General features: G+C 40.1%; 1 protein-coding gene and 1 long non-coding RNA gene across 2 annotated transcripts in view; both read left to right on the forward strand.

Annotated features, from left to right (window-relative positions):
• Positions 1-604: 604 nt before the first annotated feature.
• On the forward strand, positions 605-2,381 carry LOC136363224 (uncharacterized). The gene is made up of 2 exons (XR_010743936.1): positions 605-937; positions 1,789-2,381. It is a non-coding gene; the product is annotated as an uncharacterized lncRNA (long non-coding RNA).
• A 14,181-nt stretch (positions 2,382-16,562) lies between these two features.
• The window catches only part of UNC79 (unc-79 homolog, NALCN channel complex subunit), a 103,105-nt gene continuing 93,272 nt past the window's right edge, over positions 16,563-26,395 (forward strand). The window contains exons 1-3 of the mRNA XM_066321798.1: positions 16,563-16,753; positions 22,314-22,618; positions 26,007-26,177. Coding sequence (XP_066177895.1) covers positions 22,372-22,618; positions 26,007-26,177 — 418 coding nt within the window. The 5' untranslated portion in view covers positions 16,563-16,753; positions 22,314-22,371. The remainder of the gene's footprint in view (positions 16,754-22,313; positions 22,619-26,006; positions 26,178-26,395) is intronic.

The raw sequence follows: 26,395 nt of genomic DNA on the forward strand, positions 1-26,395 counted from the left end.
GCAGAGGAGTAGACAAGTCCACCTCTGTGTCTGCACAGCTACTTGCCTGCTCTAATAATCTATCAGAAATGCTGGTAACATTTTCCTGCCTTTTTCTGTTACCCTATCACACATTTTGATTTGATCCTGAACCCAGGCAGGTGACTTCACATTTCCCTGCTGTGGAAGGCTGCTTTCTCAGCAGGGAAGCCTCACAGCTCCACTGTACACATGGATTAATGATGGTTTAGGTAGGGTGTGTGGGAAGGAAATATTCTCTGCAGTGGGAGCAGGGAAGTATTTTATTTAATTTGGTCATTTATGGGTCAGTTTCTTGAATAAAAGTAACTGAACTGCAAACTGAAGTAAGTGAACTGCAAACAAGAATATCAGAGAGTGTGTAATTGGGGTGCAAGCAATTTGTGTGGAGAGACATATGCATAGAGGAAAAAAGACTTTTAAGGTTCTTGTAGATAGGAGGACAGACAGCTTTCTCCATTTTGCTCCCAGCATCAGCAGCAGAGACAGACTCCTCCCACGCCCTGGGCTCAGCAGCATAACCCAATGTGGCCGTGGGAGGTGGCTGCAGCATCCCCAGGTGCTCCTCTCGCAGCCAAAAGGCACAAACACACACTCCTCTGCTGATCACCAGGGATAGGTGTTGGTGCTTCTTGCACCCAGCCTAAAAACGAAGGGAATTGACTGTCAAGCAGTCTTCATTGAAGAGAATTCAGCATTCTACAGGCTCTGAGCAATAGAAAATAACAAAGGGCTGAGAAATTCCTGGCAGCAGTAGTCACTCGTTAGTCAGGATATCCCAGCTGTGCTCTCTCCTCTCCGGGCTGAACTCATGGGCCCTGTAATGCATTGTGGATCCCGGCTCTTCTGCTGCAGGTCTGCCAGTTGGAGCAGTCGCTGGAGCCACAGATCCCCACCTGAGGACAAAGTGGGACTGCTGGTGAGTTCTGTCTCTGATCTTTTTTTTCTGTTTGTTTTTTTGTTTGCATGTATGTTTGTTTTCTTCTTCTTCTTCTGCAAGTCCATCTTCTTGGAAGAGCTTTCTCTTGCTGTTCTTTTTCATATAGAAAATATTTGCTTTCTTCATCCCAACTAGAAGCTAGCTCTCCCCAGGAACACCCTCTATTCCTCAAAGAAGTTTGTCTCCTCCTACTTCTTAGAAGGGAAATTTGTGCCTGAGAGGAAGGGAATGCTGTCATAGCATCCAATAGAACACCAAATCCATTTCTGTGGGGTGCTTTTTATAATCTTTAATTATAGTCGCCAGCACAAATATTCCAGTGTGATTATAGAAGACTAACTAAAAATTATAAAATTAAAATAAGCAGCAACTTTCTGCCCTATTGTATCAACTCCCATTGTTAAAAGCTCTTTTATCAGAATCCTAGTAAGCTGTGCTACTATGCTATTAAGCAAATAATACTGTTTCTATAAAGATTTTATTTATAAAAAGCTCAAGAAATAGGCCCAAAATGTACTGAATCTGCAGGAAAATAAGACATTTGCCTAATATCTTTTAATGTGCCTTTTATTGTTTTAAATGTGTCTTGTATAAGCATGTTGGTGCATGGAGTGAACTAAGATGCTTTTCTTTCTGACTGTGCTAGTGCTTTTAGTTCAGACATGTTAAATAATACTCTGTGGATTATTTTTCTTTTAGAATCCGTCACATCTCTGGAATTATAGCTGCAGAGGTTCAATAATACCACATAATTTGCTTGGCAATAGACATCTTAGTCTGGGAGCATTTCAATTTGTTTAGCTTTATTTAACCTTATTTCTTTAATTTAGGAGACAATCATTGGATTCTCAGCATTTTCACTGGCAGTTCTTGGACCAGCTGGATGGTTCCTGTGCCACCTTTCAAGCTATAAAAAGAAATAGAAAACATCCCTCCAAAATTAAGATCTAAAGGCTACAACAAATTGTAATACTCCAAACTTGGACTCTTTTGAAGGTCCCCATTCCCACACTGTCACCCATCCCTTGGGCTAAGTCCCAGAAAGCTTTTGCAGATATTGTAGAACTGGGCTCAGATATACAATGGAGTAATGGTACAAAATAGTGGAAGGTCTACTCTGCCATCACCTGCTGCATTGGGCCAGTCTGGATCTGTCATCAGGTACTGTGAGAAATGGAAGACTGATGAGGAGGACTGTGAACATGCTCAGATGACTTGCAGTTTGGCTGTTGAAGAACACATATATCATACTAATTGTTGTTTGACCTTGTATTTTAGACAAGTAGAACATCTGTGTCTAGGAAACATATGCCTTTGGTAGGCTAGAGGCACATGTCAAACATGCTTGAGAATCCTGCCCTCCTGTGGGCAAGATTAAAGCACAAAGGTAAATGATACTTATGTGAATCCCTGAAATACAGGCCTCCACCACAGGCCAAGCTTTGCAGTGCCTGTGTTCCCACTTGTGTGCCTCTCCTGTCTGCTGCTTTGGTGATCCCTGGTTGGTAAGGCAACAAAAATTAGTTTAGTCTTTGCCTTTCATCCATGGTTTTATCATTGTTCCTGCATCCTCTCTGCACCAGGCACCATCAAAAGTTTCAAATAAATAAATGGGAAAAAATAAAGAAAAAATATTTTACAGTCATCTTAGACTAAACCTCTGAGAATTTAGGACAATTTTCTTGAGAGTTTCTCTTTAATCTTTATATGTGTTCTTTAGGTGTTTTCCTCTTCCACCAGGATATGTGTTTTTCTGCAGGTGATGATGGTCAGATATTTACATTTATTTTCATTTTTTGATTAAGATTTTGTATCTTTGAGAGCTTTTCCCATGATTGCAATTACTAGGATAAATACTTTGAAGTCTAGACTAAATTTGAGAAAAATACACTAAATAGCACTTGTTTTGCCATGTTACATGACTAATAAAAAAATGTCTTCTAATGATTTCATGTCTGTCTTGCTAGAAAATACAGAATATGAACCTTTTGTGATGCTTAAAGATTAGTTGTCATGCTTAAGTATTAGCAGAATACAATTTAAAATTCCATTAAGTCATTTGTATATCTAATATCAAAACAGATCCTGAAAGTAGGGCTGTGAATGTGGGGAAGTATATATTCTTGCTGTACTTCTAAAGTATGATTTTCAAATAAATTGTTTGAGTTACCTCCAGCGTTATAACCATGACTGAAGTTTTCAGAGTGAGAATGGAAACATTCATTCTGACTGTTTAACAAAAGTAATACTAGTTGTTTGTGGGTGTTTTTGGTTTTTTTTTTTTTTTTTTTTTTTTTTTTTTTTTTTTTTTTTTTTTTTAAGAAATGATAGCTTTGTCACTTTTTTGAACAGTCTGTGAAAAGCTAGTTGTGTATGTGGAAAGTTTTCCATAGATTTGAATGAGTGTTGGATATGTGCCTGTATTCCTGGTATCCAGAGAAAAAGCAGCGCCAGTAACTGAAAGGCACTTGGACAAGCAATCTGCAGCTTTGCTCCTGCACACTGTGAGTGCATCCCTTGGAATAATAAGGCTATTTTGCAGAATCTTTTGTAAAAATCAGGTTTGAACATTTCAGTGTATCTGCTCATCCTGTATCTGATTTCATCATCCTTCTCTCACCTAGTAATGTTTAAATAAATCAGTAAGATATTACATTTTGGTTGCTGTACTTGTCCTCTTAAATTATGGCAATGAGTAATAAGATTGCCTGATTATAATACATACTCGGGGGTTGTGAGTAAAGCACTGAGAATCGTGTTGGGTGACATGAGGTAACAGATACATAGGGATGTTTATATTGAAGCAGTGATAATTTTTAGAAACTACTTACCTGAAGAGCTACTTAAATTTTAAGTGTTTTCCGCAAATACTTTTTTTTCAGGTTTTCAGTCGACTTCAAGCATTTCTTCCTAAGTACTAATGATTACATTTTACAGGCATTTAAAAATGCTTCAGTCTTCATGTAACCCTCTTTACTGATTTCATGTAGATCTTTAAGCCTGAGACTGGAAGCTCTGGGGAATGTGGTGCATAGAAAACCAAGATGAAAAGGAGAGAAGTCAGGTCACTGCAGGCACCTTTATTGCTTACACTTAAATTAAGAGGCCCAGTAGCATTCAGATTATGGTCCATAAATGCTCTGGGTCTGCAAAAAGTAGTTGGGAAATATTATGCAGTTGTCAATAGGCCTGAATTTGCAATAGATAGGACAATTTGTAAGGATCGGCAGATGAGTAAAATACATTCCCATGTAAAGTGCAGCAGCTTTCCTACAGGATGCTTTTAGGAGTGTCCCAGTTTCGTCATACACTTTCTGTTTCTGACAAGGTTCTTGTCTCTGATAGTCCACCCTTCATTTTGTCCTAGGTTACTCCTAGACTCCTCTGTGGAGCAAACCAGTCTGGACGGGAGACTAGACAGCTCTCTGGCTCCTAGGGTGGCAGCCTCCAAATGCAGGAGCAAGGTCAGTCAGCTTTAGTTGTTACTGAGCCAGGGTCTTGACCCTGGCATGGGTCACAAACTTGGCTCAGGTGTGGTAAAACACCAAGGACCTCAGCAGCATTGGGTGTCGCATGCTTTCTCTTCATTTCCTTGTGGAATGTCTCTTTTGCTCTCTGTAACTGTTTTTGCCCAGCAGAGACATTTTACAAGCATTTTTACTTGAGTGCAGAAGTACTAAAGCAAATTAAATATCTGGTTTTCTTGATTTCTCTGTTCATTCCTTTGCCTTTGGGCCAAGATGCTGTGATAGGTTTAAGAAGGCAGTATTTTGACACTTGTCATTCTGATTCCTTAAGTATTCCCACCACTACAATGTGCTTTTATTTTAGTCATGTAGGTAGGTGGTATAGTCAATTCTGCACAAGTCTGATACTAAAGGTAAGAAAAAAACCCAGCTTTTTGCGGGGGAGCTATAATTTAGCCAGGGTGGTGCTGATTTCCACAAACTTGGCATGTTAGCTGTCACAAAGACTGTGCCTCTTAGAGCACTATATCCAGTCTCTGATTTTATAATAATCTTAGTGCATGCTTATCAAATTCGTTCTAATTCTTTATGCAGGTCACCATGTATTTCTCAAACTCTAATGCCATGGCAACAAATTAAGTATTTTGGTCACTTAGAGGCTAATGACATTACTCTAGGAGAGAAATTGAGGGCATTTATCAGAGATTTTTACAGTGACAGATGCTGACAAATGTAATAATAAAGCAAACATCCACAAACTTAGTTGATAGAAGTATCAGAATAAGGGGAAATTTTCAGTTTTGTAAGTACAATCAAATAACAACTGTATTTCTTAATGTTTTGTGTTCCTGAAGTTGTAATTATTCTAAACTGGGGAAAGAAAGAACAAATATCAACACAATCTGGCTACTCTGTTGGAAACACAGTACTAGCAATGAGACACAGAGCCCTTTACTGCTCCATCTCTCACTTTAAAGCAGCCCAAGCCTGTGATGACTGAAATGAATTTGTCACATGCCAGATGGCATAACTGATATGGGTCGGTGGCTTCAGCCAAGCTTCTGGTCACATCATGATCACTTCTGCCATTACTGCCAACTTGTTCTCTATTCTAATTCTCTACCCTATCTGAATGTCTATCCTACTACACACCTTCCTTCTCAGAATAGTTACTTCCTACCCTCCCACAGGAGGATGGTTGGGTTGATATTCTTTTCTCTACGTAGTGCTGTGTGACAGTACCACTAAAGGAAGTTTTCCTTGCATTTTTTAAGTCTCAGCACAGAGGCTAAAATTGGATATCTTCATCTCAGAAGAAATTATTTCACTGCACAAGACTATACAAGCTGTCAGTAGTATAGTGTTACTTTGTGCAGGCATTATTTTCTGTGAGCAAGAAGAGGTTCTTTCCCTGTTCACTGTCTCTTGGCTCATGCTGGTTAACCCAGGCGTCAGAGCCCTGAGGAACTGCTCTAGAAACCATCCTGTGGCAACCAGGATACATGCTGTAGCTTATCTGAGTTAAGACTAACTGTTCATTTTAATCCCAGCTAGACTTTTTTCCGCAAGTGATTATATATTTTACAATCATTCGTGAAGATTAATTCTTACACAGAGCAAAAATTTAGAGACAAATTTAGTTTAGTATAGTATAACTATTGCTGTGAAATACACTCATCTGAGCCTGAGGGACTCCATCTGCCATTTGAATCCGGCAGGGAGGAGGCTGGTCCCTATGCAGGAGCTGTTCAGGTGCTCCAGTTCCACACCAAGACCATTTCATTGGCATTAGTTTAGCCTTGTAAGTATCCAGAAAGCACTGTGTGGATTGAAAAATCCTGTGAGCCAGAGAAACTTGCCTCCTCCTGCTCCAGTTCACTCTGTTTGGCTTTTCTTATTGCAATTACCCTTTTCCTCTTTCCATGCCACAGCCTTCAATTCAGACAGGCTTGTTGTGATTAAAGGGAAAATTTAGGACATTTCAAATTTGTCCCGACCTTTAGTGCAGTTTTTAATATCCCTATCACAGTGCAGTTATTGATAATTTCCTCCAAAATTGGTGAGGAAGTTTTAAAAAATTGAGCCATTAGATTAAAATAAATTAAATTGGAAGTTAGCTGTTCTTGTTTTGTGTTTTGATAAAACTTAAAAAGCACTTAGGTCCTTGCCTCTCATTCAGGCATTGAAATCTTCATTTGCTTCAAATATTGTTTATATTGCATTGGAGTCTTTGAATATGTCAGGAAAGAACTAGTTTTTATTTAAAATTCAAAGAGAGACCCATGTAATTACATGACTCAGGAAGCTGAGCCTTTAAGGAAAACAGCATGAGAATGTTTTAAGAGTTGATTGCAGTGAACATGTCTGGTTACAGATGTGCAGATATATATCCCTGTAAATGGAGACATAGATTTATTTTTTTACATGCCTAAATTCACTTCAATTTACGAACAGTTTAATAAATTTTCTGTACATGATTCAAGGTAGGCGGGCTTAGGATTTGTGTTTTTCAGAAAGGATTACCTTTCTAAAAGTAGATTTGTTAATGCTTGGAGATTTAAAAGAAAGGAACAGCACTAGATTTTGTGTCTTTTCAAAGCTGAATACTTGAAAATGTAATCCAAAGGGACAGTAGTCACATAAATAGTGACTTCTGCTCTTGATTACCTCTTTTCTTCTTACCGGATATTTCATTAATTTATTCCTAAATTATGTTGTAACTACAGTACACACTCTTAGGCAGGCAAAATTTAGTTAAAAGCCAGCACAATCCACAGAAGAATGTGTTCCACATCCCTTCCACACCTTATCCTTATCCTATATACATATATATGTGTGTGTGTGTGTGTGTGTGTGTGTATGTGTATATATATCCCATACCTTATCCTTCAAAACCCACATTTGAAAACAACCAGACATACACAAGTCCATGGGATGTGACAGGATGCACTCACAAGTGCTGAGGAAGTCGGCCAATGACACTGTAAGACTGACTTTTATTATCTTTTAAAAAGGCCAAAGCAACTGGGTGAATCCTGAAAAATAGAAGAAAGCAAGTGTCAGTCCTATTTTCAAGAACGACAAGTAGGAGTATGTGGGAAATTATAGGCCATTGATCTTTACCTTGATCCATGGGAAGATGATGGAGCAAATAATTCTGTAAACCACTTCCAAACACATTAAGGACAGGAAGGTTATTTGAAGTAGTTAGTGTGCATATGCACAGGGAAAACCATGTCTGATCAACTTGATAGCCTTCTGCAACAAAATTACTAACTTTGTGTAGGAGGCGGAAGCAGTGAAAGTTTATCTTTAGCAAGACTTTCATCAATGCTTCCCATTACATCAGCGAAGACAAACTGATGAAATATGGGCTAAGCAAGTTGACAATTATGTGAATTGAAAAGTGGCCAAACGAACTGCCAGGGTTGTGAACAGGGGCAAAAAGTCCAGCTGGAAACCAGGGATCAGCCCTGGGCCACTGCTTTTTCATGTCTCTGCCAGTGACCCAGATGATGGGACACCCTCGGCAGATGATGCAAAACTGGGAGAAGCAGTTGATGGTTATGCTGCCATTCAAATGTGTCTTGAGAGCTTGGAGATGTGGGCCACATGAGTCTCATGAAGTTCAACAGGTGAAAGTCCAAGCCATGCATATCAGAGGCAACAACTAAACACCAGTCCAGGCTGGGGCTGAGCAGGTGAAAAGCAGCTCTGCAGAGTGACAGGGGGTCCTGGTAGACACCAAGCTGACTGTGGGCCAGCAGTGAGCCTTTGTGACAAAAAGGCCAACAGGATCCTGGGCTGCAGAAGGAAAAGCATGGCCAGCTGGTCAAGGGAGGTGTTTAGACTCCTCTGCTTGGTACTGGTTAGACCTGACTGGAGTTCTGTGTCTGGTTCTGGACTCACCACTACAAGAAAGACACAAATATACTGGAATAAGTCAAGGGAAGGGCTAAGTGATGAAGAGACTGAAGCACCTGTCATATAAAAGGATGCTGAGAGACCTGGGACTGTTTAGCATCAAAGTCAAAAGGTTTAGTGAGGGGAGTGGGTCTTATCAGTGTGTACGAATACCTTAGGAAAGAGACTAAGAAAATGAAATCAGACTTTTCTCAGTGGAGCTCAGTGACAGGACCACAGGGAATTGGCACAAATTGAAATACAAGAATTCCCATTTAAACAGAAGAAAAAACTTTCTACTGTGAGGATGGTCACAAGTTAGAACCATCCTTTTGAACAAGTTGCGTAGAAAAGTTTTGGGATCTTCATGCTTGCAGATATTTGAAACCTGCCTGGACATGACTCTGAGCAATTTGCTCTAGCTGACCTTGCTTTGAGCAGGGAAGTTAGAGTACACAAGCTCTAGAGAGTCTTTCCAGCCTTGAAGATTCCATGATTCTGTGAAATTTCTGCTCATGAACTCAGAAAGTACCATTTATTCTTTCAGTTTTCATCAGTTGGTATGTAAATTTTCTACTCCCCATTCATTTAATGTTAAAAATATGTTCTTTCATTAATGATTTGTGGCCTTTAAGATGCCTGCAGCTTTTATGTGTTCTCTTAACTGAGTGTGTGCAGAGGCAAAAACCGTATGGACATAAACCTTGCTACTTAAAGTGGTTTCCAGTGGAGCACTGTACCCATTTTGTTAGGCATATTCATGAGGATCTTGCTGAGAAATTATGACTTTGGTTCAGCCCAGAGACTTGAGAAATTAATTCCCAGAGTACCACATTTCTATATTTGCTCCTTAATGACATTTGTTCACAATTTAAAGGGTAAGTCTCTATACTTGAATTAATAAACTAAGCAACGATCAAATTGTTTGACTGAACAACAGATTACTTGTATAGGATTTATTTAGGGCTTAGGCATTGTTTACTTAATGCAGAAGGACTCATAAGCAATGAATTGTTTACCATGTACCTGGACTACATGCTGTATTATCTGGGACCTTTTTCAGTAAATGTAGGCATAGCTGCATTTTTCAGGCACTTAAACCAAAGAAGAAATTTTACATGAGAAATGGAATTAATATTTTCTCAGTATATTCCTGCTTTATCAGCCTGAGTGTTTTTAATAAGCTCACCACTCTTGGTATATTTTAAAATACTTATGGAAGCTCAGTTCCCCTCAGTGCAGAGTTCCCTATTGTTCTGTAATGAGCAATAAAGCAGTTCAGATTGATTTGTTGCATCAACAGACAGAAATTCAAAGATGAAACCTGTCTTCAATATCATGAAACCTGTCTTCAATATCTTATTTCAATGAAGTCTGAAAGCCATTTGGCTGTATTTTCATCACTTATGCTCCCTGTTGTGACACAGGGTTGGGGGAAGCAGGTTTGTAGTGTTACACGACCTCTCTGGGCACTTCACTAAATAAATCTTCTAATAAAAGAAAACACTTAAATATTTACTCTCAGATATTTGAATGTAAAAGAGAAAACAGTGATATAAGTTGGCTTTGCTCTGTCTTTGGGGCTCACAAGCAGCAGGGAGTGTGGAAAGAACTATGGCCTCCAGTAAGAGCTCTGTTTTGTACCTAATTAAAGTGGTGTTGAAGAAAGATTGCTCATGCAGTATTTTTAGAAAATTGCTTTCAGAAAAAATGCTAACCAGTTAAATGCCAGTGAACAGCATCTGCCCCTTCATCATGGTTCATGGCACCGAATGTGCATTGTCCCCGTATCAGGGCAGCAGTAATTTGGAGGCATTGCATTGTATGATGAATAACAAAACATACCTATTTTCCTCCACCTCCACAGCACAGTTCTCTTTGGCTGCCACAGGCCTACTTATCTTACACAGCCCAGCATTTTGAGGAGACTATGTTGTGATGGATTTTTTTGTGTGTAAACACCGAGACTTCCCATGCCCTTGCTGATGAAATACTGCTGCTTTCACATTGCTTTTTTAGATGTCTGAGGATCTGAAAAACTGATATGAAAAGTTTCAGAAAAGAAACTCAAAGCTAACCGTTCATTTCTGAGACCTGCTAAGGTCAAGTCAGGACGCTGGTGAAGCTGACAGGATGCACAGCAGTGAAATATTTTCTCTTGGAGCAAATGAGTTTTATTGTTATTACTGTAGTCCAACTACAACTGGACAAAGCTCTTTTCATCCCACCTTCGACCTGGGGCAGTCACCATAGCTGGGATCTGGTGATGGAGAGGGAGGCAGTCGGGGCTGAGCCTTGTCCCCTCGGGAAAAGCGTGGCTGTCCCGAGGTGCTTGGTGCACTCTGGAAACAGGTGGGAAAGCCGGGCCAGAGCCCCCGACTGCCCGCCCGCCTGGGGGACACAGCTGGAGCCCAGGGCTCGGGGTGGGGGATGTACGCACGGGAACAAGGGTCCTGCTCCATGTCAAGGATCACACGGAGCCCACAGCACAGCTCCTGGAAGTGCCACCGCCGCCGTCATCGCTCAGTGCGGCTCCCGCGGAACCGGCGGCGAGGGCACCGCCAGCCCCTCCGCGGCCCCGGGGGCACCGCCGATGCTTATCAACACCTTCGGCTCGGCAGCTCCCGGCTCGACGTTGTGACAAGCTCGGCGGGGCCACAGCCCCACTGGGGCGGGTGCCCCAGGACCGCCCCGGGGCCGGCCGGCCTCCCGCTCCCCATCACATCCCATCACATCCCATCACATCCCATCGCATGCCAAGTCCCGCGTTCCCCGTCCCATGTCGCCGCCCGTCCCTCCTGAGGACGCTGTTTGCCGCGGCCGCCAGGCGCGCTGCCCCTTTAAGCGCGCTCCCGCCCGGTCCCGCCCGCCCGCCGCTCCCCGGCCCGCAGCCCTGCGGCACCGGCAGCGGCACCGGCACCAGCCGCTCCATCGCCGCCGGGGGCCGGCGCTCCGCCGCGCCGAGGGGCAGAGCGGGGCGGCAGCATGTCCACCAAGGCGGAGCAGTGTGAGTAGGGCCGGGCGGGCGCCGGGCCGGGGTCTGTCCGAGGGGAGCGGGGCCGGGGGCACCGTCCGGTGCCGGCGGGGCAGCGCTGCCCGGGCTCCTGGCGCGGCGTGCGGCGGCCGCGAGCGGGCGGTGCAGGGGGAGGGGGCTGCCGGCGTTCTGGCTCTTTCTGCCGGAGCCGCCGCCGGTGTCGGTGGCCGCAGCCCCCGGAGCCCCTCGCTGTCCGGGCCGCCCGCTCGGGGCGGCGGCGTGTTTGTGCGAAGGCAGCGCCGGGGAGCCGACGGGGGAGATGAGGGATCGGGGGTGAGAGTTAATATTGAGACCGCCGGCTTCGCCCCCCGCCCCAGGGCGGGAGCGATCCAGCCTGCCCCGTCTGCCGGCGCTGCGCCCTGTCCCGGAGGATGCAGCCACCTGCGGGAGCAGAGGTGACGCACGCGTCGCCACCTTGCAGGTGGTCTTGCAGTGACATGGAGCGAGAAGAGTCGCGCTGTCGTTCCTGCCCGAGGCGCTCACCTTTTGGCTGAATGAGGCTGGGTGTTTGTGTCTTGCTTACAGGCCGCCTGGCACAATGCCCGGTCCCAGCAGGATTCCCGCAGGTGCTGGCGTCCCCCTGCCCGCGGCCACAGCCTGCCTCTGCCTGGTCACGGGTGTTTTAACCACCATGTTGGCTGGATCTGATCAGAGCGTGATTAGATGACATGGTGGTTGGGGACCTGCATCTGGGCCGTGGAAGTGCTCCCCACTGTTACTGCTCATGACACCTGGTGTGTCTGAAAGCGCCCTGATGGGATGCTGAAAGGAAAATACTGGGGCAGTCCAGCGCATCACCCATGTCAAAGCTACTTTCTTGCCTGATACAGTGTCATGGTCATGAACAGGCAGTCTGTGACCAGGAGATTGGACTGATGTTTGTCATGATGACGTGATGTGATTTGACACTTCACATGCTGAGACTTGCTCTCTTCTTCCTCCAGGTCACTGAGAAGATCCTTGTATTTATATATGCCTATGCTGAACTGATCTAACAAAAACAATACCTGTATTTTTTTTCCTTTAGAGTTTACTGCTTATTTACAGTGATGGATGATTTTGCTTTACAAGTATTATGCAGGTGTTAATTCATTCCTGTAAAAGTGCAGTTCTAGCCTCATAAATAGAGACACAATGTTCTGACTGTGCAGGAGCCCTGAATTGTGCAATGTTTGGATCTGTACCATTCTGTTGTTGCTGCTTTCCCCACCTTCCACCTGAGTTCTGTAGTTGTTCCTTCTTTTGTGTGATACTTATACGTTAATTACACTTCCTTCACACTGCCATGTGGAAGAATTTGTGCTACTTTTTGTCCCAGCACTGACTATGGTGTTTCCTTCCTTTTCTATTCTGCCTTCTCTGTTCCTCCATTCCTAATGCTTTTGGTCTGCTCTGTTTGAGCTTCTTTCATATTTTATCCTTGACTATTTTTCCTTTTCCTCCCTTTGTACTTTTCAAGACACTACATCTAGGCCTGCCATATCCCTATTGCTCTCTATTTTAAGATTTACTTGAGGTCCAGATTTCAGATCTTTCTGCCTTCTAATGTTCCTTTTCATGATACTCAAGGAAGAGTATTTGATTAATGGACATATTCTGTGTGTTCTAACCTGCTGAATGTATTTTTTTACCAAGGCTGCTTCCCTGATTAGTTCTTATGGCATTACCAAATGTCTTTGTCTTGACATAACTTAAAGATTCCCTCACCAGCAATTTTTGAGTAATGGACTTCTGACAAGGATGTGTTGGTGTGCATACATCACTACCAGTAAAACTTTCAAACCCCAGCTGTTGCTGTTGTTGCTTCTGCCCTCACTGAGTGACAGGCAAGAACCAGAATGTCTTGGGAAGGACTCAAGTTACAAGTCATAATGAATCTCAGTTTACCAAGAACATCAGTGAAACACTACGACTGAGGAATCACACTGATTGGAACAGAAGATGTGCTGGTCTAAATATGAATCCCACAGCTCTTGGGCAGGTTCTCTGAAAAACAGGTAAAATGGTGTCAGTCTGGGAAGTGGCCTGGAGAAGCTTCTCTTTTTTTGTGACCACACACGTCTTGTGTTGCATACCAGATGCATCGACAGTGACTTTCAAGATTTGACACTTTGCAGCATGCCTGAGGCGTTCTGTTGTATTCAAAGAAAATGAATTATTTTTCACCTTAAAAAGCAGTAAATGGTGTTTAGTTCTGGTAAGTAATGTCCTGGGAATGCCTGATGCCTGCTCTGTTCCCCTCCAGGACAGTGGAGCAAACAAGGCCCTCTTTAAGGACTCCTAATTGTTTCACTCTCTATTCAGTCAATGCTTACATGGGGCTCAGGAGTTTAATGAGGTCTGTGTAGATGCTAGAGAGAAACCTATTAGGTTTTGGTGATGACCCTATGACAGTGGTAAAGTACTTCCACAGGGTGACATCACTTTTTGAAGTGTGTCTCTGGGTACTCAAAAACTCAGAAAATTGGGTCATTCACATGCTTTCTGTAACTTGAAAGCTGGGAAAGTTTTTGCTCTGGGACTTTCCTTCAGAAGTTTCTTCATGCTCTCAGAGGTTGTGCTGAAATGGACAGAGTTTTGGAAAATGGAACTGAGAAGTGAGGCTGAAACCTTTAGCCTAAAGCTAATGTTTATATTTTGGCTTTATAAATAAGTTTTCTTTTTTGGTATTTAGTCTGATACAATGGCACAACAATGCCAATTAATACAAATAAATGGATTTCTATCTTTATTAAAAAAAAAAAAATAGTTCAAGTGATTCTAGATACCCTATGCCCTTTATTGAAAGTTAGTAACTGTAGGGAAGAACACAGCTCTCTGAAATACATCTAGATATGAATTCTGTAATAATCTTTGGCAGTTTTTTGTCCATTTAATTTACAGATATCTGACAGCAAACCATGGCAGCCACAGTAATCTGTGCACCTTGCTGTGATTTGTTCTTAATTGGATACTGTCTTGCATAGTCTGTGTCCTTTACAAATACACTTAGTTTAATTTTTTTCCCTGACCAGAGAAAGTAACATCACAAAATACATTTAAGAAGTCTTTGCTTTCTTAGTCTAGAAACCAAACTAGGTTAGTTTTTATGACAGTTTAAAGAAGTGTCTACCTTTTAAATAATCTGATGAGACAGCCTGCAAATCTGGGACTAGATTTGAGATTAATGGGCAGAAATAATGAAGTGTGAGATGAGAGGGGGAAAACAGTCTTGGACTGCTCAAGTGAACCTCTGTAATGTGGAGTGAAACACATCCTGCCCAGATGTTCCTACCCCAGTGGTTTGGGGGCTGTACAGGAAGCCAGCTGGGGCTGCTCTCACACAGGACAACCTCCTGCACAGCACAGTTCACGTGCCACAGGCCTGCCTGGTGGCCTGAAAGGCTTTTGATCTTGCTCCCACCTATCCTGAGGTGATCTGAGTCCGTGAGACGGACTTCAGTTGTTTTAGGGGTAGGGGAAAATGTCGTGATTGTTTTTTTAGTTATTTAATGTCACCTTAAAATAAACTTGTGAAGTGAGAGACTTAAAGATGAGGAAATATAGCTAAAGATGCTTATGCATTTTTTAGTGTGTTTCTTTTGCATATGCATTATGACAGTGTCCCTGGTTGCATTTTTGCTTGTTGATATCACCTAGACCCCAGCCCATCAGTCACATGATGGGCTTTCTGCTTGTGATGAAGCCAGGTTTATGTCATGGGGGAGACTTTTGTCTGTAGCAGCTTCACTTGCTACAGGAACTGGCGAGTGCCATCCTTACAGCAGGAAATCAATGACCTTGGTTGGGTGCTGCAAGACTGGATTTCTTGTCATACAGTCAAGAAAACAGTATTCTTCATTTGATGAGTATTTTTGTATTCCTCATTTTATGGATAATTAACTTGAAATTGTCAAACTTCACTTGCTGTGTGGCTGGTCACTCAGGGAATCTTGTTTTCTGGAGGTGAAAGTCCAGTGTATACTTTTACCTATACTAGCAAAATGGCTCTCAGTATCTTGAGCTGAGCCTTCAACAGTATTGGCAGTTGCTTTGCTTTTGGTATCTGTCTGTCCATCAGCCTTTTTCTGCAATATGGATACGTCACCCCTTCTCATTCAAGTCACCAGCGGCTTAGAAAAAATCAGAAAGTTCATGAACTGTTCAGCTATCTCAGCAGTGAGAGGCATAGTGATGTCCTTCAGGTAGTTAGTACCTTTCTGTTCAGTGGAGGACTTAATGGTATTCATTCCTTAATAAATGTCATTTGACCATGAGAATAAAACAAAGTATTGACTAATTGCTTGTTTAGGAAGCATGATTTATCTTCCACACTGAAGGAGCCCTGTAGAGGAACAAGGTATATCTTGGTCTAGTGACAGGCTGTTATAATCCATATGCTTAAGGGCTGAAAGAACTCAGAAGCATCTCCCCTTTTAACAGCCTGTTACAGTCTTGGTGCACTTTTGACATGATGAAGAGTTCCCAGGAAGCTGTACTTCCATGTCTGCAGTGCAGCACAGCTGAGCAGCCTCTGCCCTAGCCAATGCACTCTCTCTCAGCAGAGTTGATTAATCTGAGTGGAGCAAGAAGAGTTGTGTGTGTGTGGGTGTCTCTACATGAGACTGTCTTGTGCTGAGGCAAAGCAACTAGGGGGGTAATCACTTTTTTGCCAATACTGAGCAAGGATTCTTATTAGAAAAAAAACCCACTGTTACTTGTAATACAGCAAAAATCGGTTTCAGTGGAGGTGTACACCTCCTACTGCTCTTTGAAATCCCCTTACCTGCTTGATCACACTTCCTAAGGCAAATAAACAGCAGACACTTTGCTCTTTTCATATCTTTAGTTCATTGCATAAAGTAAATTTATGGCTCACAGTAAATCACGTAAGGTCTCTCTGTCTTAGCTTATATCTCTGCTTTGGCTGTAGAAATACTTATCTGTCTCACATGAACCTCCTGTGATCCAATGACTCATTCATTATAAATGAATCTTGAGATTCATTGGAGAAATGGAAGGAGTACAGAGTGGTAATATATATTTTTTAATTTGCTAGCATTAAGTTTGCCTAATACAGATGCAGAAATTCACTTCCATGTGTTCTCCCTGGCACTCTTTTGCAATTTTTTTTCAGTCAGAACAGAAGGAACAGAGAGATTTTTCTGTTTGTTGAGTTTAATACTTAAAAAAAAAAGACAAATGTAAAAAACAGACAGGATTCTGTCAACCTCTGCAAAAAAAACCTCTAAATGAAAGTTTTTGTGTTTGTCTTCTTGTCTTTCATGTAGTTGCTTCCAAAATCCGTTACCTTCAAGAATACCACAACCGGGTTCTCCACAACATATACCCTGTGCCCTCTGGGACTGACATTGCAAATACTCTGAAATACTTTTCTCAGACGTTATTGAGGTAAGTTTTGACTAATGCTCTTGAAGAAAAAAGAGCTAAAGAATTGTAGGGGATATTGATTGGCTTTGAATTGGTTGCCAAATTTAATGGGTCAATGGTCAGCCAAAAAGAGTCAGAGCATAATTTAAGAAAAACATGGTATGAATGAATCTCTTCAGTGGCTGTTGCCCAATTTGCCCAGTTAAGCCCCCTTATTGAGTGACTGATTCTAGAATAAACTTGGTTGATTATGCATTTGCTTGGCCCTCCTAAGACTTAGCTGAAGACACAAATACGCTGAACTTGTGAAGAAAAGAGTTTGTGACCTAGAGAGTTTTAGATGTGTATAATCATGACCTTGGCAGTCCTGGTGCCTCAGACTCCCAGAGTGACAAGCCAGATGAGCAAACAGAATTGTGTTCTTTCTGTGCCATGGTTCAGCTGTCCTGGGTTCTGGTTCAGTCCCTTACAACAACAGGAGGAGACACAAAGTTTGTATACAGATCTGGATTTGGATGGCAACAACACATCATCAGAATTGTTCTGACCCACCGTTTTTGACTTAGTCTAATGTTTAGTAATAGTATATAGTGCTAAATACCACACGAATACGGAATACATTATGAATAGAAAATACTACCTCTTGTCTTCGTAAAAAATTGAGAAAAAATGTGAGACTTTATTAGGAATAATGTACATTCCACAGTGCCGCCTATTGGATTCATGTTTCCAAATTGTTTTTAAAATGGCTTTTGACTATGAAAAGGGGATTTTTATCTGCTGGTTTTGGATGGCCCTAGTTTTTGCATCCAGAAAAATGCAGTTCAAATTGCATTTCTATGCCTAGCTTCCTTATTTATACCTGGAAAGATTGTCCCTGCTATCAGAAGGTAATTTGGAAATAAAGCTATTTGCCTTACTGGAGGAGGAAACATTAACAAAATACAATTTACCCATATATTTACCCAGGAGTACATATACTCCTATGATGTATGCAAGTTGAGAAGCAAGAATTTAAGCTTGAGAGAATGAGAACAGTTCATTCTAACATTCAAAGAGCCTGGAATACACCAAAATTTTCTTGACCCTAAGGAGAGAGACATAGATAGAAATAATTTTTAGTGGAACCCCTGTCCACAGCAAACTTGAAACCTCCTGTTTATTTTTGAAGGTTTCAGGAGCAGAACTGTTTGTTTCCCTTTGCATTTAGAGTGTTGAAGAAATTTTCAGCAGCAAATAGGGCTTTTTGTTTGAAGGTAAAAAAATTAAATTTTTTCTCATTGTATTGAGCAGTGGGAAAAATGTTCAAAGACTCACTAAACATACTTCTGAAATGTGTCTCTGTTCACACACCTCAGGCTGTTATGATGGACTGTTTGTACAACACACACTTAAATTCCATTAAAATAAGGTTATTTATGACAAGAGATTTTTTTCTTGAATACTGTGACCCTTTAAGCTGTTAAAGCAAGAAGGTTGGACTTGATTCTGGATGTTTTCTCTTTTGGCTGTAACTACCAAGTGCTATAATGAGATATGTTTGTTTTTGGTCAGAAGTTCACTGGGATAGATTTAGAATGTGCTGTTTAAAGAAAGCATCTTTACACCACTCTGTGGTCTTCATCTTTCTAAATAGTACAGCTGACCTGTCCTGTTGATAAATTCTTCACACTCCAGGTGCAGTGATGTTCCTGGGCTTACTGAAAAGGTTTTGTTCTTAGCAACTGTGAGAGTGGATCAGAAATCAGGGCAGCAATTGCACAATCAAGAAAGTCAATTTGTTTTATTTCATGTTCAGAATGGGACTGAACCAGAATCCTCTTGTTGATAATGCTGAACCCCATGGGGCAGAAGTGATACTCATACCTGATACACACATCTACACAAATGGCTTTGTCCTTCATGATCTGGGATCTGATCAGCCTCAGAACTGAAAGGTTGTGAGAAATTAATGCCACGACTTGGATCTAAATTTAAGTGGACTGAGTTTTGATACTCAGCAAGGTCAAATTCACATTCTAAACCCCTGTAGTTGGGGAGTTTGAACTATGGATCAAAGACTGAGTGCTATGGTGGAACCAGTATAAGTTTATACACTTGCTGATACTAAGAAAAAAAATGGATAAAAAAGCAAAACAACACACCCTGCATTTAGTGTGGCAGATGGAAAGAAGGAAACTCCCACCCACTGTGAGCAGATCTCTGCAAGATTTACCCTAAAACTAAACAGACTGGTTAAGAACCTTTTTGAAGAGCGTGTTCAAAAATTTCTTTGAATAATTTGCATGCTGAGTCTCCTTTCTGCCTCCTACACTGAGACTCCATTACACAAGGGTTAACATCAATGATAGAAGTACATGGTGGAGAATAATCTTTCTAGCTTAACACAGAGCATATGCAATGAATTTGGGCTGCTAGGAACAAACAATTCTTGATGAACGTATATAGTCATAGAAATAATGAAGGAATAGTCAGAGAAATTCCACATGATGATTGGATTTTGTAGTAGATTTTACTGTTTATTACACTTTTACTTTCCCCTATTATGGACACGCTGATTGTGTTCTTTTCAGTGGGCTGTGCCCACTGTTTTGAATCACATTCATATGTGGTATCATTTTGCTGGCTTAAGATGGATTGCACAAGAGATTAATTTGCTCCTTTGCTCTGTATGCAGCCTCCATAAATTACAAACTCAGGGGTGGGGGGAACGGATGTGGAATGACTGAAAAAAATAAATTCCTTATTTCTATAACAAACATCACATAAAATCACCATACACAATGCATAGCACATTGATTCATTTAGTTCTTCTTTAATTTTCTCTTTGGGAAAAGCATTTCTTTACATTACAGCATGAATTTGTTTCATGCCCTACTCATTTTCAGTGATTTCTCCCTCATTTGAGGAATGATCTAAAGCTTAATAAACATCTTGCAGAAAAGCTTATTCCTTCACATTTTCCTGAAGAAAATTCTCCATATGTATTTCTAAGTAAAATACTTACTGTGAAGCATGGTTATAAATGCCTTGGTGGCTAATTAATGGTCAGGCTTGTTTTGCTGCCTTGGTGGGATGTAATTTCACTTGTAGGCATTTTAGGAAACATTTTCAAGAAGGCAGTAGTTTTGGGATAGATCTGCAGCAAAGATATACACATCTTGAAAAAAGTCTTGGTAGCTTTGCCCCTTATTGCAGAGCAAGTTCAGTATGGAGTAAGCACAGTATGGAGTTACGATTTGCAGATATTCCAAATTCTCAGTACTTGGTTTGAATTGAACTGGAACAAATTGCAGTCATTGTATCTTGGTCTTAAGGGACCTCCTAGATTTTCGGTTTTGACTCCTCTGTTTATTGCCTTTTAAAAATACAGGTCAGTCAAAAGCCTGGACATGAAAATTTTGGGGTTTTTAAATTTTTTATTTTAATAAATTTGGTGTGCTTCCAACTGGAATTTAGATCTAGTCTCATTACTGTTAAACAAAAGGACACCTTGATCAAGATACAATAAGTGTGCTTTGGCATCTAATCCAGAGATGGGCCTGTAGCTCAGTGTAAAAAAAACCAAACAAATACCCTTTCTGGAAATAAGTGCACTTGGAGTGATGTTTTGGCAAGTAAAGAGATGAGTAATTGGTATTATCTGTTGGTAGACAAGAAAGGAATATAGTGTAATACCTTCATATCTCTAAACATAAGCTGAAAAATAGAGCAAATGAACATCAAGCAAATTGAAAGGAATCAGCACTCTGATAATTTGTTTTTAAAGTCAAACTAGATCTTAGGTGATGTTCTGATACAATTTCATAAACACCACTGTGACAGTGATCATGTTCCTTTTACTGGACATTGGGTAACAGAAACCAAAATAATCTGCCAAATATGTAAAGCACAATTAAAAAAAAAAGAAAAAAAAAAAGGAGTTTTGTAAGACAGACTGTGTCTGTCAACTCTGACTGTGAGGGTGGTGGAATAGTGGCCAAGTAGCCATGTAATAGTAGCCAGTTGGCAAAGAACTGTTTTTGTAAAAGTGTTTTATATTTATGGCACCTTAGCAAGAGTTTGGCTTACTTGTGTAAATTGTTGAATTAACTTGGGGGTAAGATTTGCTGAGGTGGTTGTATGGTAGGGATTTCTGTACTGTTTAAAAGAAGAGAGGTTTCCAGAAGTGCTGTCTCTTGATTTAATTCTACTCTACATAAGTCAGTGGAAGTCTTACTGCTACTGACTTGTCTTTTATGTTTTAACACTGGCCGTGGGAACAGAGTTAAACCAACAGCAACTGCTTTTGGAAATCCCAATGACTGAGAGGTGCAAAAAGGTGATTTAAAAAGGAAAAAAAAAAAAAAAAAAACAAACCAACATTGCGTGTGGGTTAATATACTTAAAAGGTGTATTATATTTTATAGGCACATATGGAGATCATGAACTAACCCTATAATTGCTTGATAACTAAAATTTAACACTGCTTAAGTGGCAAATTATCTCTATTTAAAATAGTGGGGTTTACTTTTAAAATAAATTAGATTACCATGTTTACAACCATGTTTGCAACATTTTTAAAACTACATAACAAGCTGGTTGACGTATAGCCTCTATTTTGATTCCCACTAAATTCTTTTTATTTTTTGAAATTATCTCTCCTTTAGTTTATAGTGAGTTTTGTTGAATAATAACGTAAGTAACAGCAGGAGTGTATGGTAACATACTGTCTGATCTGCAGTTACATAATTGGTCTTGCTTGCTTAGCCCTTTAGATTTTTGAAGGTAACTATTTACCCAAGGAGTGTTTGTATTCATAAAGCAAAATGTTTCCTCCCTAAACATGGGCAAAATTAAAAACACACATAAACAGCCATTATCATTAGCTCACAAACATATGCTAAAGACCATCTACTATATATTATTTTATGACTTTTCCAAATGTAGTTTAGTTAACATTTTAGAAATATTATATTATTTCTAAATCCATGTGCCTGTTTAAACTTCATTATCTCAAATGATACTGAGTGAGTGGTCATGAAACAGTATCATAAAATACATACAGACATTATTTTAATGCAATAAACATGTGATTTTTAAGACTATCTTAACAAACACACATGTTTATTCTTTGCTAAAACATGTTTCTGCAAGTGCCACACCTATATTTTGCATGTTTTCAGTCAGTTGGCTCAAAAGATTATAGGGGGGAAAAATAAATCTCTCAAAATACTTAGAATCTCAGAGCAAAATACCAGCCTGTTTTGACACAGCTAAACACTTTTAAGTCTTAGAATTTTTCTTAACTGTGAAACATGGGTAGGGCACTGAAACATGCATTTTTATATTTTTGCTCCTTATGAACCAGATAACACATGAGATGCAATGAAATTTTCCTAGATGTCGATTTCTAATTCTCTTGCCTTGAAGCATGGAAGTAAATGGTTACTAGATTTGTAGACGTGCTGGTTTCGGTAGTGATTGCATCTTATGTGGGATATATCTGGTCTTTTATTATTTGTTTTATAGTGTCATTTCAATGTAATGTGCTGTTCTTTGTGTCTTTGTTGTCTCTTTTTTTTCTTTGTCCCCCCAACAGCATTTTGTCCCGCACAGGGAAGAAGGAGAATCAAGATGCCTCCAATTTGACAGTGCCCATGACCATGTGTCTTTTTCCTGTGCCATTCCCACTCACCCCATCTCTAAGACCACAGGTCAGTTCCATCAACCCTACTGTTACTCGCTCCCTCCTTTACAGCGTCCTGCGAGATGCTCCATCTGAACGTGGCCAGCAAAGTCGTGATGCTCAGTTATCAGACTACCCATCTTTGGACTATCAAGGACTTTACGTGACACTGGTGACACTACTGGATCTAGTTCCCTTGCTACAACATGGGCAACATGGTAAGCAGGCCCTTGAATGATTCCAGTGCTGTGAATCCATGAGTGATGCATATATCCAGTAGAAGAGATGGGCCTAAACTGACCTGGATCTGGATTTCAAATCTCCTGGGATGCATTTATATCCAAGTGTTCTGTCTGACTTTCTTAAATAAAGGATGCTTTTTTGCTAAATGTGGATTTGGGTTTGAATTCTGAGGTTGTCTGATTTTTAGTGATGTGCTGATGGTAACTAAAATACAACGGTATGTTACAAAAATTAGACAGGTGGGTGTAAAAATATGCAGATTTTTAACTTGAATCTGCTGGGATGACTTCAGACTGTCTTTTTGGGTTGAGTCTTTTAAAAGCGCACAAAGAGCTTGCAAATGTGTATCTGGCCTGTAAGAAATACACAGATTGAGTGTTCTGGTGAAGGTCCATCTCTACACAGAATATAGTATATATCTAATTGAAGAAAATGCCATGGTAATTGTGCTTTGAGATGGCTTTAAAATACTCCTGTGTGAAAAAGATAGCAGCATCTCTGTCTGACTCAGGGAAAAACAATATTATCTTATGTTTTAAATTAGCTACAAGTAGTTTTTGTGGCTGTGTTGTGTTTGTATTGTTTTCCTCAAGTTCTGCTCTGCATTTGTCTGGCTTGTTAATCTGTTCGCTTTTCCATACTGGTATTCAGTAGCCCAGTATTCTCCCTATGTACTAGCTAATATTAATTTCCACTGTGGTGTCATGATGTATTACTTATATAGTTCAGTATAGGAAGATGATTGTCTCTCTGATAATGCTGCTGAAATTCTTCGGGAGGAAAGTTGTTTCTGTTAAGTGCTGAACTCCCTTTGAGCTGGCAGCAATATGTTTCAATCCAAGACTGCTGCACCAGGAAATGGTGTGATCTTGCAAAAGCAGCAAGATACTTGTTGACTTAACTTCAATTCTTAGAAATGGTGGAGTTAATTAATTATCAAAAAAGTATTTTCCTAAATAGATAACCTGGTGATAATTAACAGTCAATGGAGACCTGTAAAAAACAAATAACACTGAGCAAACATAATATTTTTTTTTATGGCAACACAGTGGTTCTCCTTGTGTGATTTTCCTGTCCCTAGTCATATTTTTGTTGCTGTGTCATTTTACATCCTAATAGGCAATCCTGGGACATGGTCCCCACTTGAGTAAGGAAAACAATCTAGGAGTAATTACCAGTGGCTTGGCAGCTGGTAGGATATACTAGTGGGAAATCTTACAGGAGTCTGTACTAGGTCTAGTGTTACTAAATATTTGAATTTTTTTACTTAGCTGATAGAATTTAGGTTTACAAGTGTTATCAAGATGGTTACTAGCATGTGCTTTGTGTGAAAGATATGTGACTCAAGTAATTCTGGCAAGTTGCATTCTGTTTTGAAGTATCTCCAAAGGAGAAATGTAAAACACTATGCTTAAGAGAGAAATGAAATAGAGGCAATACTAGCTTGGAAGCTGTACTGCAGAGAACTCTGGAGTTCTCTATTAACAGTAGATGTGTTAACAGTAGATCAGAGAAGACCATAAACCACTAATATATAAATATTATTCTAGCAATGTGTAAACATTTTTTTTATGTATGAGACACCCAGAGCATTATGTTTATTATTCTAACAGCCCTAGCAAGACCTCACCTGGAGTAAAATTTTTGTCCATCTAGCTTCAAGAAAAATATGTGCTGTTTTGAGGCCTAGAAATTGTGAACAGTGAGGAAAAAAAAAAAAAACCAACAAAAAAACCAACAAAAAAACAGAAAAGATATGGTTTATCTGTCTTAGAGAAAAATGGAAGGGGGATGTGATTATCATATGAAAATATGTAAAGGTTGCTGTGAGTAGAAATAAATGAAACCAATCTATTTGTGGTTATAGTTGATCAGGATAAGAAGTTATACACTTAAATAGCAGCAATGGATTTTTTTTTTTAATAAAAAAGGTCTTTATATGATAAAGATGATTAATCCTTAGGATGAATTAACAGGAAAAGGAGTGTACTGTCTTGCAGGTTTTTAGGAACATTTTGGATAAATATGTGCCAGGAATAATTTGGTTGGCTCGTGCTTGGGGCAAGGGGAGATTGCTTGCTGATTCTTATGGTTTTGTATGGTTTTTGTGCGGGGAATTAAATTTTGCAATACAACTTGTTACTTATTTCTTTCTCAGCTTAGTAATTAACTAAAAGAAATACGTATTTTTAAATCAGAACATTCCCTGTTGTTTGGTAAGTACAACTGCTGTGCAAGGCAACCCTGATCTTTGGCCCAGTCAAAGACTGTAAGACTATTTAGCTGGTGAAGATGTATTGCAAGAGAGAAGCACTGTGTAGCGCTGAGGCTCTGGTCACACTCTTGCATAGAAGGCTGGCCAGAACCACTGAAATGGAGTGCCAGTTTTAATTTTTGCTATGACCCGAGATGTTTACAGCTACAGATCTCTGTGCTTTACAGAGACAGTTTTACATCACTCCAGTTGTACAGGTGGGACTGAAGGCCTGTGTAATGTACTTAAATTGGGGAATAATTAACAAATGCAGGAGGAAGGCCTTCTGATGTCTTTGGATTATTGTACAGGTTCATACTCAGGGTTTATTGAGGGCTACAGCCTTTGTCAGAGGGTTATGGGCAGCAGCTCTCATTTGGGAGAGACTGTAACAATTATTCCACAGTGCCCAGATAAACAATAAACTATGCCTTCCCTTGGGATCTTAAAATGGTGGACAGTTATTAAGTATCCTTTCCAAAGAGTTACAGTATGATTTATTAGAATAAGTATTGAAAATCTTGATAAATATTCCTATCCTTTTAAGCTCTGGCCACTTTTGGCCTCAATGATTTCCCTGGAAATCAAGATCTGTAGTTTAATCACATATGATTTTGAAAAACACAGTGACGCTTCCTGTAGTCAATATCTGTGAGATACTTTGTGGAACTCTTGAGGGTAATTAAGATAAACTTCTAATTTTAATATGACTGATAAAGACTAGAATGGTTTTTGCAAAATCTGGCCTTCAATGTGCATTTCAGATTCTGATTCTAGTAACATCTCTGCTTAAATTCAAGCCATTGTACATTCATCACTATATGATTAAAATCAACATGGATTTTAACTGATTATTTTATAGGCTGTAGCTTTGATATTCCCTTCAGACTCTTTGGAGTTGTGTTCAACAGCTGTTTCCCTCTATTTAGGAGGGACTTAAAAATTGAGGGTGAACTCACTTGTCTACAGTGATTAACTACCCAAATTACTTTGAGAGGAAAGCTGGAATTTAAATATAATTTATTTTTTAGTTTTGTAAACAAGAAGTACATAGTCATAATTACATTTTCATTGTAATGATTCTATATTTCTTTCATTTTATTCAACAGATCTTGGGCAATCAATTTTTTACACTACTACATGCTTACTTCCTTTTCTCAGTGATGATATTTTGAGTACTTTACCCTATACAATGATTTCAACATTAGCTACTTTTCCTCCATTTCTGCACAAGGATATCATAGAGTATCTCAGCACATCTTTTCTGCCTATGGCTATATGTAAGTAGAACTCAATCAAGTATTGTTTTATCTTGGCACATAATAGTATCAGACTGTGCAAGTCAGAATTTGATCTGTCATTAAATTGTAATGGAACATCAATCTACTTACATACATAAAATAATTCCATGTGACTATTTATTGAAGGGAAATAGCTCTATAATTTTTATTTATTTCTTATGCTGCGTTTTGGTGTGAATTCTTCCTTTGTTTAAGAG

The sequence above is a fragment of the Sylvia atricapilla genome, chromosome 6, assembly GCF_009819655.1.
Source record: "Sylvia atricapilla isolate bSylAtr1 chromosome 6, bSylAtr1.pri, whole genome shotgun sequence".
Taxonomy (NCBI): Eukaryota; Metazoa; Chordata; class Aves; order Passeriformes; family Sylviidae; genus Sylvia; species Sylvia atricapilla.